The sequence below is a fragment of the Petaurus breviceps genome, unplaced genomic scaffold (genome assembly GCF_028583685.1).
Source record: "Petaurus breviceps papuanus isolate PSGF00001 unplaced genomic scaffold, PetGlider_PUasm1.0 90784, whole genome shotgun sequence".
Taxonomy (NCBI): domain Eukaryota; kingdom Metazoa; phylum Chordata; class Mammalia; order Diprotodontia; family Petauridae; genus Petaurus; species Petaurus breviceps.
In genome coordinates, this window is record NW_027187345.1 from 7,483,850 (window position 1) to 7,501,801 (window position 17,952).

Sequence of the window (17,952 nt, forward strand, 5' to 3'; positions counted from 1 at the left end):
TTGTACATTTATATAAATTGAGATCAAGAAGTCACAAATAGACATTTTCTAAAGTATAATACCCACGCTGTGCAAAACCTACTATCTAAGAAATCAATGTGAACATTTAGGTTTTGAGGTAGGCAAAGCTTTGAGAAACAAGAAAAGCAAGGGGCGCCACTGTTCTGAACTGTCATACGCTGAACGAGGAAAAAAAAAACATGTAGGAAGACTAGAAAGAAAAACATGTACAAATGATTTTAGATTGATAATCTTACCCAAACCCTCAGGGCAAACATTTCCTTTTACTTTGGAAAACCTACCCAGTTTCTGTGTTGTTCTTAGATCAGAGCTCTGAAACCAAAGGTCACAGCTGTACAGAACTTCTTCTGAATCTTGGTACTTCTGGAAATGTAAAGAGGTTTTTAAATTCATATTTTTTCCTTAGAGAAGAGAAATATGTTCCTTGCAATTAAATTCAACATACATATTCAGTAAATGTATGTACTATGTTTTTTTGTTTTTGTTTTTTGCTTTTTGAAGGGGGAAAAGACAGGGCAATTTGGGGTTAAGTGACTTGCCCAATGTCACATGGCTAGTCAGTGTTAAGTGTCTGAGGCTGGATTTGCACTCAGGTCCTCCTGACTCCCTAGTCAGTGCTCTCTATTCACTGCACCACCTAGCCGCCCTATGTACATACTATGTATAAGGATTCTCTTGAAGGTTGAGATCAAGAACAAGTTTCTCTGTAATGGGATAAAGGTTCTTGCAACCTTTACCCAGTCTTCGAGTGTACACACACATATTCCTGAGGAAAAGATAAAGACAGAAAGAAAGAGAGAAAGAAAAATGAAAAAAAGAAAGAGGGAAAAAAAGAAAAAAGAGAAAGAAAAAAGTCACACCAAGAAAGAATGGAGAGGGAGGAGAAAGGAGTTGTTCAATGGTTTCAGTCTATTTGTCCTTCCAATGAGTTGTTGTTGGGTTATGACCAACTCTTTGTGACCCCATTTGGGATTTTCTTGGCAAAAATAGTGCAGCAATTTGTACGGATGAGGAAACTGAGGCAAACAGTTAAGTGACTTAACCAGGGTCACACAGCTATGAAGTGTCTGAGGCCAGATTTGAATTTAGGAAGATAAGTCTTCCTGACTCCAGGCCCAGTACTCTATCCATTTCACCATGTAGCTTTCTTGAAAGATGGAGAGACAGACAAAGAGACAGATAGTTTGACACAGAGACAGTGAAAGGAGAGGTGGGGAGGGGAAAGAGAGGTGGGAAGAGAAAAGGGTGGGAGACAGGGAGGAAAAGAGAGAGACAGAGAAAGAAAGAAAGAGAGGCAGAGAGATAGAGAGAGAGAGACAGTGAGATTGAGTACAGGTTCAATATGCTTTCCACTTTTTTTGTGTAGGGGGGAAAGCAAGTCAATTGGGGATAAGTGACTTGCCCAAGGTCACACAGCTAATAAGTGTCAAGTATCTGAGGCTGAATTTGAACTTAGGTACAGAAAGAAACATACATTTTCAGTCACTGCCAATATATGAATCTGTTTTGCTTGACTATACTTGTTATAACAAAGAGCTTTTACTTTTTGGTGGGGTATAAATATAGCTTTATATTAACATTTGCCTAGTAGTTCATTATCTTTAAGCTACAAAACTGTTCTAAATTTAAAAAAAAAACCTTTTTGCCACTTACTTTGAAAAGACAAAGAACTATGATTTCCATTAAAGCAAAATTAACTGTCAGTTTTCCCTACCATTTTTCTTTACCTTGCACCTATCCTTGTAGAACATTTTTAAAAATGCTATACTTGCCTTCTCAAGGCATGGTGAGTGGTGGGAGGAAGGAAGAGAATTTGGAACTTAAAATTTTTTTTAATGAATGTTAAAAAAAATGCAATTGGGAAATATTTAACAAAAATATACATTTAAAAAAACACCACTGATTCTTACTGAATATTTACTCAGCACTCAATGCACTACTAAGGCATAGAACATAAAGGGAGTAGAAGTGAAAGACAGCTTACAACTCAGCAGTGCTACGAATTTTGATATGCCAGAACCAAGACCACTTTCCACTGTATACCCAATCTCACAAGTGGCCTGTATATGTACATATACCTGATTATAAGAAGGTCCCTAGTGGAGTGGAGTAGACAGAGAGCTGACCTTGAAGCCAGGAAAACCTGAGTTCTGGTCCTGACCCAACACTTATTAACTATGTTTGATTCTGAGAAAGAAAGCCATAGTGTTCTTGGCAACTCTAAACTTGGGACTCCCTGACCTAGCACAATACTAGCATGTACAGAACACTTTAACATTTGTTGAATAATAGTCTTCTCTCAGGCTGATTTAAAAAAAAAATCTTTGTATTCCTACCATACTGCCTTGCACAAAGGAAACTTAGAAGTTATTCTATCTAGGGCTACTATTACCAAGCAATTTTTCTGAGTGATTGAGCAGTAGAGGTTTCTTATACATTTTTATACCACAGGAGTTAGTGTCAATATAGAGCTGTAATAGTCTTGAAAACACACACACACACACACACACACACTCACACAAATTCTAATTTTTACTTTTGCAAAACACAGTATGCCTTTCCACTTAATAATAAAAGCTAGCATTTATATAACATTTTCAAGTTTGTAAGGTACTTTACAAATAAATGTTATCCCATTTCTTCCTCAAAAAAACCTTGGGAGATATGTGACATTATTAACACCTCTCCCCCATTTTACAGATGAGGAAACTGAGGCAAAGGTCAAGTGACTTGCCTAGTGACATTTTAACTCAGGAAGACCTGCCTCTAGGCCCAGGACTCTATTCGCTGAGCCAGCTAGGTGCCTCTAATGACCTAAATCATTGGTCTATGACTATTTTAAATATTTTGTAACGAAGAATGCAACTTTTGGAATTATTATACTATAGAGATTGTTCACAAGCTAAAAACTATCAGCCATTTGGTAAGAATCAGAAATTAGCCATATATGGTCTCAAGTGTTCATTTCCAAATACAAAATACATTTCCTTGACACATTTCCAAAATATATTTTCCTTGATAGAACTTGCTGCCTCTGGATCTTTTACAGATTACTAGCCCTCCCTAAATATATTAGATTTGTGTGTTCACAAAGTAAAGGCAACCCACTATGAAAGCTCCTTTTACTCCCTAACACAGAACAGTCTTAGCTTGTCTAGTAATCAGATTCAGAAATCTGACTTGGGGAGAGAAATCATTCCTCCTCTCTATGTCTTTATCCAGTAATGAAAGAAGCCAGCCGGTCAGGTCACTGCAGAGGAATCATGAGCTGTGGGGATTTTTCCTATTTTGTGACCATAAAAAGCAACGAATGGGTGACATTTTCCCTTTGACTGCTATTGGTCTAAGGAAGAATGTACAACTCCATTCAAGAAAGCCCTTTCTGCCCTTCCCCTGATCTTCCGGAGAGTTCACATATAGTGACAATACTACTAGTATTCGTTGAGAGATCTGGAAAGTATTGGAGGAACCCGCTCATTGACAGCATTTAACTCCATAATGGATCAATTGTTCTGGGCTCCAGAAAATATGGTTAAATGAAGTTTTTCAAGGCACAACATGGTTTGTGCTGGGATGTTTAGCTCTAAGCTGAAATAATGAAGTGCTAGAAAGAGCTCTTTGGATAGGTCTCCAGACACAAACAAGTATAGATGTGAGGCAATTGTCTGAATTATTTAAGCAATGAAAATATTTTTTCCTTCAACTACCTAGAAATTTCATTCCAAAGCAGGATGTTTTTCCCCTCAATTATTCAGATAAATTCCTCCCTTCTCTATTTCATGTTTACTGTACACAAGACATGACAATTTTATTTCTACCAATTTGATGACATAATTAAAACTAATAAATATATACAATTCAGGATGAAATGTGCTTCAAAAATGCATACTAAAGTATTTTACAACATTAATAACAAAATCATTGAATCACTTGAGAAATTCTCAGATTTTTAAAAACAGTTATTCTAAGCTCAAGCTATTTTTCCAATTTGATATGAAGAAATAAAAGAAATGTGAAGACATAGTAAATTGTCAGTGAATTAATTACATGAATAAGAGTTATTTCTTAGATTTTTTTCAACTTTATAGGATCTATCACTTTCCTGTCATGAACATATCCAATCCACTGGAAATAATATATGCTCATTTTAAAACAGTTTAAAATAATGTATATGCCAAGAAGGATACATTCTGTTTACTAAAATGGGGATGGGGGGACAGAATCTACTATTCTTAGTCAAACATACCCAGAACCTCAAGAAAAGTTAATTGAACAACCCTAATTAACTTAATAATCCAGCATCCTAGGTGAGGGATAATAAGCAGCCTCAGGGATCATAGGAATATCTTGAGAAACTTCCACAAAAGCAATACTTTAAACTATGACCTACTTCCATGAACACTTAAGCATTCTTTGCATTCCTCTCCATCATGGGGAGATTGTTTATCAGGCACAGCGCCACAAACGGCCTGAAATCTCAGGCCACACTTTATTGCAAATTCAGATAAAATTGTTGGTCTCCTTTCTCTCTCACAAGGATATTATTTACTTCTGTATCTAGGACAGAAAATTCTTTGTAGAGTCACAAATTAAATGCTTCATAAATTAGTACCAAACATAAAACCTCTACATTTTAACCCAAAGGTCATAGTGTGATCATGATAAGGATACTACAACAGGGACAAAATATGATACTCTTACATTTGTAGGATTGAAAGTTATAGAAAATGTTAACATATTTTAAATAACTCCAAAATATACCAATCAAATATCCCAAAAAGGGACTTTACCCATTAAATTAAAATAATTTTTTAAAGCTATATAAGATTAAACTTTAACTTCTTTCCAAAAAGAAAATGTAAATCCAAAGTTATGAATTAATTTAATAAAATCCAATGGTTTGCCATAGCTGTTAATAATTTGTGAAAGTAGTCTGGCAGAAAGTATAGATAAAAGAAGATTTCACTCAAGATAAGCTCAAAATGGGTACTAGATTTAGACAAAAAGGATGACATCATAAACAAATTAGGGGAGCAGGGAAGAAATTGCCTTTCAGACCTATGGGTTGGGGAAGAATTTATACCTAAACAAGAGATAAAAGATCACAGACGGTAAAATGGACAATTTTGATTACATAAAATTAGAATGTTGGTGAAGAAACAAAATCAATGCAGCTAAAATTAGAATTTTTATAATCTTTGCAGTAAGGTTCTTTGATAAAGATGACATTTCTAATATATATGGGGAACTGAATCAAATAAGATCAATTCCCCAGTTGATAAATGGTTGAAGAAGGCAGTTTTCAGAAGAAATCCAGGCTATAATCAACCATATGAAAAAATGCTTTAAATCACTAATAATAAAAATGCAAATTAAAACTCTAAGGCATCACTTCATACCCATTTGATTGACAAAACTGACAAAAAAGCAAACTTATAAGTCCTTGGAGGGTCTATGGGAAGACAGGCACATCAAAGTACCATTATGTGCTGTGAATTGGTCACATTGGAAAACAATTTGAACTGTGTCTAAAAAGTTAGTAAACTGCATATACTTTTGACTTAGTTACAGACCTAGTAGTGAACTAAGAGATCAAAGATAGCCTATATGTGCAAAAAATATCTAGCAGCTCATTTAATAGTGGGCAAAGAATTGGAAATTGAGATGGGATGCCTATCAATTGGGGAACAGTAAAACAATCTATGGTATAAGAATGAATAAATGAAGGAATGCTATTATTATACAATAGGTGGTAACTACTAGGTAGAGGTAATGAGGCAGTATGGGCAACGAGGTGGTATAAACCCTTTACCTTACAGATAAACAAACTGAGGCACAAAGAGGCAATGAAGATGAAAGGAATGATTTAAAATCAAGTCTTTAGATTCCAAGTCCAGCTTTTTCCACTACTTCATGCTCCTCTACTAAGTCTGGGAGATAAAGGAGGCCAGAGTCTACATTTTCTATATCTTTTATAATTTTAAAAGCTAAATGTTATGTGGCCAGCAAACAGGAAATCTGTTGACAGAGTTCAGGAACACTTATGACTTTGGGTTCAAATAGTTAAATGGAGAAGTTGATGAGAAATAGGAAGGGAGAGCATACACAAAAGTTTCTGCTTCCCAAGAACCAAAAGAGTTGAGGGAAATTGTTCTGACCATTGATGGGAAGTTTAAAAAAAAAAAGGTGGTGCAGTGAATAGAGCACCAGCCCTGGAGTCAGGAGGACCTGAGTTCAAATCCGACCTCAGACACTTGACACACTGGCTGTGTAACCTTGAGCAAGTCATTACCCAAATTGCCTTGCCTTCTCCCCTCAAAAAAAAAACAAAAAAGGTCTTCTAAAATGGCTGAATAACATCATAGTATATGAGCATAATTGATTATTTTCTATAATAACAAAATAAATGGTTTCAGAGAAACCTGGGAAGACTTGTATAAACGGACCCAGAGTGACGTGAACAGAACCAGAATAACTTATTTGATAAGAATAACATTGTAAAGAAAAACAACTTTGAAAGCCTAAGAACTAAGGAGTTCTAGTTATTCTTTGCATTGGTCAGAGGGTCAATAATGAGCCATTGTAACCATTTACTGCCTGCAGGAAGGGTGATAGACACAAGATGCATAATGAAATATGTTTGTACATTTGACTTTGTGTAGCAGCAAGCACCCCAAGTGTCCTCAGGGTTTGCTGCCAATACAGGTTCTTAGATCTGCTTTGTTAAAGGAAAGCAACTCAAAATGGGTTAACAAGCTTACTTTAATCAGTCAGACATATATCGTTTACCTTGTTCAGGGGAAAAAGGTCAGCACCCCGAACTTCAAAGTATACAGGCAGAATTATCAAGACAGAAACAGATCAAGTAGACAGATTTCCAAACTGTCCAACCATTACATCCATACCCAGTCAACATCTGGGTTTTTCAAAGGGGGGGGGGCCCTCTGGACAGGCTTCCCAGAATCCAGATCAAATCACAAAACACTTCTCAAAGTGAGCCCCCAAAACAAAGCTAAACATCAGGGCTTATATAGCCTTCTCCTGGCTCAGAGAATGTAACAACCTTATTGACTCACTGGCCAATCAAGAAGTATCTACTGAAAAACAAGCCTCCCACCCCAGGCTTCAGGTGCACTTTAGCCTAGGGGCAGGAAAGATCTTCCAAATCTGCATTCCCATTACACTTTGTTACAATAGTTGTTTATGAATTTTTTTGGAGGTGTAGTAATTAGGGGTGGGGAAAGAGAAAGAAGTGATAGTGTTGCCAAAAAGAAAGTGAACGAAATTATTGAGGGTTTTTTTAAAATGCACATTAGAATAGAAATTTCAGTATTAAACAGATAAAGATACTTTTCAAAGTAATATGTTAAACATGCTTTTTGAAAAAGCAAGCTTATATAATAGGTTAGTGGTTTCACATACCAACCTCTTTCCGTTCTACTTTGTATATTTAAATGTTTTTTTCCTAAATTCAGAAAAATAAAATTAAAAAATAGGAAAATAGAGTCAAGTTGAATTGAATAAGAAAAGGATCTTGTACCTGCAAATAACTGCACACCTCACACCTGACTCATGAAAACAGCCTCGCTGCTGCTTCTTTTAGTCTAGGGGATCCTACCCTATTTGTGTCATGGACCCCTTCTGCAGTCTGGTGAAGCCTATGGATCCCATCTCAGAATAATTTTTGTTACCATCATTCATAAATGAAAGAAATGTTGAATTCCACTGAAAGGTTAGTGAAAATAGAGATGCAATTATTTTTTTCTATCCAAGTTCATGGATCCCTTGAAATCTAGATTAAGAATCCTATTCTAGTCATTCCTGGCTAACCCCAACTTTAATCTTCCTAAAGAACAACTCCAGTCACTCTAGATAACAAAAGAAAAGTCAATGACTTACCATTGATTCCAGGATAATGCTTCTAAGTCTTCCACAATCTGACACCAAATTACTTTTAATTACACTACCACCAAAACTGTCCAAACTGCCCTGAAAATTTGCCTGGACTTTATTTTGTTCATACCCTTCCGCTCACCTGAAATGGAATGCCTATCCCAATTCTCTTCTTGTAAGATCCAACTCAGATTCAGTCTTTGTAAAGTCAGTCACAGATGATCTCTCCCTCTAATCTGTCCCCCTCTACCCAGCTGACAAACTGATTTTCCTAAAACCCAGATCTAACTATGCCACCCTACTACTCAATTCACTCCAGTGGCTCTTTGCCTTGCAAGATCGCAAATAAAATCCTCTGGCAATTAAAGTTACAGCCTGTGTCCTTCCTACATTTCCAACCTTCCATTTTACTCCATTCTAAGCACTCTATAATCTAATTTCCCCAATCTACTTGCATATCCTTGCCCACAATTCTTCATTTCCAAACTATATGCCTTTGCATTGGCTGTATCCCATGCTTGGAATGCTCTCTCTTCTCTCCCCTCTCCCTCATGTCCTGACCTCTCAGATTCATTCAAGACTTAGCTCAAATCTTACCTTCCATAGGAAAATTTTCCCGATTTTCCCTTCTCTTCTCGGGTTATGTTGTCTCCTCCAGCAACAGGGACATGCTTTTAAAATTTTTTTTGTTTCCTCAGCACTTGGGATTAATGTTTGTTAATCTCCTCTAGCATCTAACACAGTATCTTATATCTAAGCAATCACTAGATTTTATAATTTGATTTATGGACTCAATAGAAGGGAAACCATCCAGGTTATTGGTAACTGATGTACTTCCTAGGTGGCAGGTTCCATTTCTAGGTCCATAAAGAGGCCACAGTTACTCCCACAAGAGGAACAAGATGAAAAAATTCATTTGTTTAGGGTTTTTTCTCAGCCACAATCCCCCAGTTACTTAGAACAGAAAGAACTAAGCGAGTATCCCTTTCTATCACCTTTCCCCAGTTGTTAGACATCAGCACGTAGAAATGAAATTGTAAACTGGGGCGGGGGTGGATTAGGGAGATAGCAAGAGAATAGTTTTAATTTCTATTTGTAGTCTATTTCCTAGCACACAGTAGGCCCTTGATTGTACAAATGGATTACTAAAGATCTTCCCCCTCAAAGTTTCGGTAGGTTCACACTTCTCCATAGAATAAGGGAAGGTTATCCACTAAATTACAAAATGGAATTGAGATGTCATATTTACATATCATACAGGATTGAAAATGATAGCAGAAGTGAATTAGGCTGAGCCAGAATCAGAACTTCCAAGTTTTTGTTTTGCTTTAAAAAATAAACATTTATCATAATTTGGAAATAGAAACAGGATGATATCCATTCAACTGTAATCTATTGGTGATAACTGAAGCATTTCAACACTCCTAAAACAGAAGACATTTAAGTATAGGACCTTAATGTAAAAAAAAGCACTGGGCAGAGTTCAGAGGCTAGTCCCATCCACTGTAAGAAGAAAAGATTCTAAGGGAGGGAGTTTCAGGATATTGTTTTCTCAAGGAGTGGCTATCTGCTTCCTCATAATCCCATCTTTCTAAAGGGCAAAGGTTAGGAAGATATTTCTGGCACTCAGAATCACTTCAGATAACTAAAGAATTGAACTACTATAGAATATTATTTAAGAGTATCTTTTTTTTTGAAAAGTCAAAAAGGAAAAAATAGAGGTCCTATACTTAAAATATTTAAGTATCCGCCAATCTGTAATAATTCCAGAATATCATTTTGTTTTTTAAAATTTATAATCTTAAACTATACTTTAAGAAAGTAAACATAATCACATGGAAAAATAAGAATGATGGTAATAACAATAATAGCTAGTACTTATGCAGCACTTTAAGGTTTGCAAAACACAATATATTATCTCACCTTTATCTTCACAATAACCCTAGGATATAGGTGTTATTATTATCCCCATTTTACAATTGAAGATACTGAGGCAAACAGCAGTTAAGGGTTTTCCCTAAGACCACACATCTAGTGTGTAAAGGCAGGACTTGAACACACACACACACAAACATAGATAAAAAGAAGCAATGATTTTGAAGGAAAGGCACATTTATTGAAGGAGACTCAATAACTATTTACACTTTATTTTGTGAGATATTTATTAATTCCTTATCTCAAGCCTGAATAATGATATATCATTGACAGGGTAGCATGAACTTGGAATCAGAAGCCCAGGTCTGCCAGGTACTAACTAGCTGCATGACTTCGGGCAAGCAATTACTCCCTGAGCATCAGTTTCCTCATCAGCAAAATATATTTAAACTCTATACCACAGTGGTAAAAATCCAAAATGAAATCATCATTTGTTTTGTAACTATATTTACATGCATGCATATATAGTGAAGCCAGGAGGCAGGTTCAAACATGCACATTGGAACACACACAAATTTACAACAGTTTATGGATAGAATTCAACATTCAAGATGATAGGAAACATGGAAAATATCAACTGAAATCCACAAAAGCCATATTATCTCTTATTTAAATCTTTCAACAAATCTGCTACAAAGTAGAAAATTTTATTTTGTATCCCTTTCAGTTCTTAGTCTCTAAATGGTCAAAAGGTATTAAGCTGGAAATATAAAGCCTAGGGCTATTTCATTCTTTTTTTTATTCTTTTTGGAGGGCAATTGGGTTTTAAGTAACTTGCCCAAGGTCACAAGGCTAGTTTTGTTTGTGTGTGTTATGTGTCTGAGGCCAGATCCCAATTCAGGTCCTCCTGACTCCAGGGCCAGCACTCTACTCACTGCGCCAGCTAGCTGCCCCCTGGGCTATTTCATTCTTAAAACAATTTAAGAATTCATAATAGTTTGTAAATTTCTTTTATGGATACATGATTTTTTTCATGTGACTTGAAATGACTTCATCCCCACCCTACCTCCTAATATGGATTTTACTCTAATGTTTGTTTTTCATCCCTCTCTTGATTCATCCTTGGTTTTTGTTGACCATGCCACTGGAGGGGAAGCTGTGGCACATCCTACCAAGCTGGAAAGACCTGGTGGACAGATGGTCAGAGGAACAGCCTGGCTAAATTTAGCAATGCTCATTAACAGAAGGTTGGCCACCGGGCAATTACATTTCTTGTCCATAGCAACACATGATTATCTATTAAAGCATGATGGGGTTGTGTTCTGAGAGTACCCACACCACTGAAAGCACAAATCTTTTGAAGTGTTTTTTTCTGTTAGTTTAATATTTAAAAATGAATTAGCTATTACAAATGACAACTTGTCATATGGATGAAACATTTATTACATGTTTACTACATATCAAGTGTTCTAAACGCTGGGGATACAAATATGAAAACAAGAATGACACAAGTTAGGGCAGAGATGGGGCAGGGAAAGGCTGTTTTGATCTGGGAAGGCACAAGAATAGTGAGTAGAGTCATACCACAGTTAACTGACCCTTTCCAGGGGAAAAAAACCCAACCAAACAAATGGTAGTATTGATTTGATGACACTTTCCAGACCAAGGGGGTAGGAGGAGTTTGTATTCCTAAGAAGTATATGGCAAGAAGATGGCTAGAGTAGCCAACTGGCTATGTTATAAAACATGATCTTTTCTGGGGCTGGCCATGGGAGTTTGTGGTTACTCATCAATCAGGATACCCCAGCACTAAGACAGGGCTTCCAAAACTGAGGTGATTAACAACTCCCTAAAGGTCTGATCTCTGGATAAAGAGGATCAAAAGATTAAGATCTGGAAGGAACTTCAGAGAATCAATTAGATGAAACCCCTCATTTTAGAGAAAAGAAAATTGAGGTTTAAATAATACATGCAAATTCATAGTAACAGAAACCTAGATTTGACCCCAAATTAGGTACCACACCAATAACTGGATTGTATTTGGTTTTTCATTTCATTTTGTTCTTTTTTGAGAGGTACTGATCCTATAACTTTTTTAAGAATACTAATTAGGAGTAATAGAATTCATATCTTTTCCCTAACAGAATTTGGCATAAGCCTTGGCCACAGAATCATGCCTATCTAGATATCAATAAATGCTATTTAAAACTGTTGATGACTAATGAGAAGAATTATAGGCTTTTGGTGGCCACAATACATCCAAAATTGAACATTCAATACTTCCTGAAGTATTAGTATAGTTAAAAAAAAAATTCCAAGACACCAATATTAACTCAGGGGAAAAATCAGAATGACTATTTTAGTCTAACGACCAATTAGCTGTACAATGGAGGAGATGACCTCCACTCCTAACTAGTTCATATTTCTCATCCACATAGGCTTCTACTTTAAAAGTTCACAAAGTATGTATTCAGCACCTTTTTTTTTTCTTTTTGGAGGGGGAAGGTAGGGCAATTGGGATTAAGTGACTTGCCCAAGGTCACACAGCTAGTAAGTGTCAAGTGTCTGAGGCCAAATTTGAACTCAGGTCCTCCTAACTCCAGGGCCAGTGCTCTATTCACTGTGCCACCTAGCCACCCCTATTCACCACCTTCTAAGGATCAGGTACCCTTCCAAGAACCTGCTACATATGCAATGTAACAAGTCAGTCCTGGGCATACAAAAAAAAAATGAAATGGCTCCCTTGTCTCAAGGACCTTATTTACCAGGGTACAACATACACATGGATAAACATTGTGCAAATTCAAAACAAAATGATACAAAACAACCTAGACTTGGGGGACCCCCTCAAGACAATGCCTTAATCTGAATCAATCAAGAATTTACTAAGCACATCTCATGTGTCAGACACTGTGATGAATATGGCTAGTCTCATGGTTATTTCCTGACACTTCTAACCAATAATGGTGTCATGTTTACTAAAACTGAATGGAAACATAACCAGCTTCCCTAGGCTGGCCCCCTGCTCAAACCTCTTCCCTTACTTTCCTGCCCCCAGTTAGGGGAGATAATGTCTCACATTGATGCCAAGCACTGGCCTATTTTAAGTTTAGTCTATAACTTAAACATCTTAAGGCTGGGAAAGATAGAGATAGGTCAGGGATCTTAGTGACAAAATTTTGAGTAATGGTTTAAGGATCTGAAAGCAAAATGTGGCAGGAGAGGTTACTTTAAGTAGTTAATCTGACCCTCCATCACTAGGGACTGTCAAATTAAACATAAAAATAAAAACACTTTCAAAGATGTTAACTGAAAGAGTCCAACATAGTCTTAGGCTGAATGTTATTCAAAATTAAGTTACAAACCACATGAAAGAAAATTAAGATGCTACTGAACTTCATTTATTTCTAATTCAGGACATATGAGTACTAAGCCCAGAAATCAGCCCCAGACTTGTAGATTCTTGGAAGAATACTTAAGTTTCCTTAAAAAAAAAATGCAACAAGTCAGGTGTAGAAGACACTCTTTCCCTCCAGTTGAATTCAAATATTCTAAAAGGCAATAATAGAACCTTTGTATGCATGAAAGTGCCAAGGTAGGGCAACTAAAATCATTTGATCATTTAAGTCTTACTCCCTTTGACTCATTAGACTAGATAATGTAATTACTGTATCATCTTTTGAGAGTGTAGTAATTTGCATATCTTTCAATGAGTGACTAATTGGAAAAAAAGAAATACAATTGCAACACAAATTCAACTAAATTTACACTTGCTCTGAGCAAGAATTTTAGAAAAGCCCATATATACAAAATTCAAGAAATTCTCCCTTACCACAGATAGCACCTGTAGGCAGACAGTCCAAAGTAATCAATCACACTGGATTTATTTCAAACTGCTTCAATAGCTAAAAATCGCAAAGGAGAGAATGATGCAATTTCTGTCAGTTGTAAATAAATAACTTGTGTTATATGCTGCTTTCCTCAAAACAACCTTGTTGAAATAGATATTATGAGTATCATATCTTCATTTTACAGATCAGGAAACAGCCCCAAAGTGAGATCCAGAGGTGAAACTCAAGGTTATAGAGCTAATAAATGGATGACCACAACTGCTACCCAGTTTCAATGTTCTTTCCATTATGCCACACTGATAAACAGAGGAATGGGAAAATGTGACTTAATAGTCAATAGCTTGTGTCTAACTGTATCAATAAAGTTAAGAATGAACAAATGGAATACAAAAAGGATAAGATTGTCATGAGATAAAGATTTTAAAATTGAAAATTATCAAGGAAAAAGCTCAGCCCAAACCACACCCTTAAACCTCTCTACACATTACAGGGCAAAATGTAATTCAAGCCAAATTGAACCTGTAAACATTATTATTTGGATCACTTGGAAAATGAAGAGATTTGAAACCAAACTAATGGATATAACTCATCTATTTCAATAGCTATGTATGGTTAATTGGATATTGTCTAGACAAATGAGATACATGCATGTTAAGGCTAATAATCAAGAACAATACCTCAAACCCATGTTGGTCAAAGGTTTCATTCAGTCTTCTACAAAGAAAATTAAGCAAATGTGCCAATATGGAACATAACAAACTAATTGGAATTTTATCTCTTCTGTCTTTCACCAAAGAGAGAGGTGCTAATGAGCAATTAAATGGCCAAAAGCAGAAGCAAAGAACCATGGGAATTCCCAAACTGGGTTAACTAGCACCCAGATAAAATTAAAGGACTAGATTTAAAAATACCTCAAGGGAGCAAGTAAATTTTTTATTCTATTGATGGCTAGTTGTAGTGTTAAAGGTCTCAGGATTAAGAACTTGGAAGTCACTCAACTTAGATTCCTTTTAAAAATAGCTTTAGTGCTTCATAGAGCCTCTTGAATACTTCAAAACCATTCATAATTGTGTTGATAAGGGTGCTTTGATATCACTGACACTCCTATTGACAAGCACCTCATATCATCCAACCCATGCTTTAGTACGAGGTCTTTCAGAGCTGCTGGAGTCAAAAAACATCCATCAGCTGACAGGAATCTGGGACTGTGCTTCTCTCCACTTAGGCTGATCCTCCAAAGAGATTCACTTTGTGAAACTTGGGAGGACTAGTTTAAATGAAAAAAAAAAAAAAAAAACCCTGCACATTTTCCCATAATATAGATAAGTAAAGTTATACATTTATATATTGGTTGTCAATCTGCAGTCCAAATAATAAGCCAACAAGTTCATGAATTATGCAATTTTTTTTTCATTTTAAGAAACCACTTAAAAATATACAGGGTGTCCCAAAAGTCTTAGTGCAGTCATAAGCCATTAAGCTCTTAAATCTTAAGCACTCACTAAGACTTTTGGGACACACTATATTACCATCTGTATAGCTTGGCTGTTTCAAGACTTGAGGGGAGGGAGAAGAGATAGAGTGGGCCATTCTTGAGTAGGAGGACTGAAAAACAATATAATCATATTCATAAGTCATCTTCAAGCTCAGAATTCTACTTCGTGGTTTCAGAAAATTAGTAGTCAAGTTTTGAACACTTTTATAGAAAGTTTTAATTTGTTTAAATCCTGTTTTTTTTTTTTTTTACTGTGACTGGACTCATACAACTATAGCAACGGGTATAGGCTTTAAAAATGTTAAGTATAAGGGCATTTTATCATTTATCATGACGTCAGCTCTATTACCATTCTCTTAAAGGCAATTCCTCTTTATCACCTATTTAAAAAAGCAAACCTTTTCATACCTTAATATACCATTCATTATAATTGCCTGTCAGTTATTTGAAATATAGCTTCAGAAGGTAAATACTAGTAGCATGTATAAGTAGGATTTCTTTAAGGCATTTCTTTAGGCTAAAACGTATGTCAACATTCTAATAGCAAAATAACCAGGGAACAAATAACTAGCTTAAAGGAAAAGCTCATTTTTTAAAGAAAGATCAAGGAAATAAAATCTTAATTCTCATATTTAAGACCAAATGAAACCTAGAATGTGGGGAAAAAATTCTCAATCTCTAACAGAAGTCTAGAGAAATTTTAACACAGTAAAAATCTGTTTTTTTTTCCTTTAAAATTAGAATTGTAATCGTTTAAATATTCAGAAATGAGTTTATACACTCTTCAAAAATGGGTGCAGGTAACAGTCTTGCTAAAACATGCACACCTACTAGAAAATGTTTGCAGGTTCAATTCCTTTCAAAAAAAAAAAAACCCTAGTGACCAGAATCAGCTAATTACGATGTCTTTCAAGCAGAAGCAGAGCAGCGTCATCTAATATTGTAGTTCTAAAGCATCTACAACCGAAGTTATCTTCCTAGGACAAAAGTATACACACTGCGTATATATTAATCTACAAACACATCCTGTGCGAAATTCCAAGCCGCTATTTACTTATCCAACTAGGTCCAAAGACAATGAACTAAGAGAAAATGGGTGGGGTACCGCCCACTTTGGGCAACTAGTCAATTCCCGAACCGCTCTTCTTTGCGAAAACCAAGACTGCACAGGTTTTCCTTGGCAAGGAGCAACTACACCGCAAGCATCATCTGCAAAAGGAAGGCGAGGTGCCTGCAGAGCACAGAGCGGCTGTCGCAGGACAGGGTACCAACCCCAGTGTGGGCTTGGGCTGCAGGCAAGAGCTCCTGGCGTAGACCTTCCCTCGAAAAATTCTAGGAGAAGAAATGAGGGTGGGAAGGACCCAGTTCCCTCAAACCCCAGCCCATCAGAACCTAGGAGAGAAATTCTGGTCTGGGGTCGGGTCTCACCTAAGGGCCCTATTTCCCCTGCGAGGGTGGGGGTGGGGTGGGGTGGGGTGGGGGAGCAGAAGAGTTAAACGTCTGGTGGTCCTTTAATCCGTGCGGTTTAAAAAGTACAGCATCTAACTCGGGGTAGGATGAGCGCCGAGGGGACTGGGGGCAGCAGCAGCTGGGGGAGGCCACCGATCCCGCAGCAGCGAGCCCCCGAAAATCTAGGACCAGCGTGCGACTCCTCCCTAGCCCAGCTCCCTACCTGAGGGGCTGTCTAGCCCCGGGGCCCGAGGACCTAGCCAGGCTTTCGCCTCTAGCTCGCTGGGAGACCGCTGGAAGGGCCACAAAGTTTTCCCAGGCAGGCGGCAATAATATACAGGGGTCTTATCCCTTGGCTCCCTGCAGCTGACGCCTATCCGCCGGTAGCTCCCACCGCCCTCGTGGATAGAGAGGCAGAACGAGGGAGGGTGGTGGGGGTGGAAGAAAAACGCTTTACCTTGGGGGAGGCGGGGGCTGCGATCGTGGCGCGGTCCCCCGGAGATTCCGGTGCAGCTGCAGCCTCAGTAGAGGGGCTGCCGTTCTCCTGCTCTGCCAGCACTGGGGCCCCTGCTGCTCCCAACTCGGCTGCATCCTGCGGCGATCCCGGTGGCGCCGTCACTGTTGAGCTCCCCGCGCCCATGGCTCCACTGCGGTTCTTCTCGGGTCAGCCGCAACACACCGCACGCACGCACACACCGCACCGATCTGCTTTCCACCAATCTCACGGAGGTTCCCGGCAGTCGGCTGGGGAGCGAGGGAGGACAGGCTCCTTAGGGACCGATGTCCCAAGCCACTGGATTCACCTGCCTCCTCCTCCTCCTCTTCGGGATGAGCCCGGACTGCGAATGAAGGCGACAAGCTCTCTGCAAACTCCTTTAAAAAAAAAAAAAAGCCACCACCTCTATGCCTCCTCCCCCACCCTTGTTTTTCCCTCTCTTCATCACATGAGCTCAGTCCCAGACACGCCTTGCAGCAGCAGCAGGAGCAGCAGCAGCATCTCCCACCCCAAGCAATTAGGGACTACAACAGCCAGCAGCGATACCCCCAGTTAAAGCTTTAACCCCTGCTTTCACAGCCTCCTGCTCATTACCTCCTAGAGCATCTCCTGTACATCCAAGGAGTCCAGAGCTTTCGTGGACATCCGCCCCAGATTTACTGGAGGAGAAATCAGAGAAAGGAAGGGGAAAGTAAATCCCCCCACATACCCGAAATTGGATTAACTGGGTTTTATTAAATGATTGATCGCTCAAGGAAAGGTCTTCTGTGTGGTGCCTAACCTTCAGCTCTCGAACAAGCAAACAAAAGGCCTCCCCTTCTCTCATAAATTGTTTTCTATTTTAAACATTTCTTTTTCCCTTCTCTTTGATG

At 37.9% G+C, this 17,952-nt stretch overlaps 1 protein-coding gene across 2 annotated transcripts in view; it reads right to left on the bottom strand.

Moving 5' to 3' along the window:
• The window catches only part of AKAP12 (A-kinase anchoring protein 12), a 126,603-nt gene extending 109,066 nt beyond the window's left edge, over positions 1–17,537 (bottom strand). Inside the window, exon 1 of one of the 2 annotated variants that reach the window (XM_069069673.1) lies at positions 17,042–17,537. In XM_069069673.1, the coding sequence (XP_068925774.1) occupies positions 17,042–17,224 (183 nt within the window). In that variant the 5' untranslated portion in view covers positions 17,225–17,537. Of the gene's footprint in view, positions 1–16,807; positions 16,946–17,041 lie in introns of those variants that run through there. The other variant, XM_069069675.1, reaches the window with a different exon arrangement.
• Between the last annotated feature and the right edge of the window lie 415 nt (positions 17,538–17,952).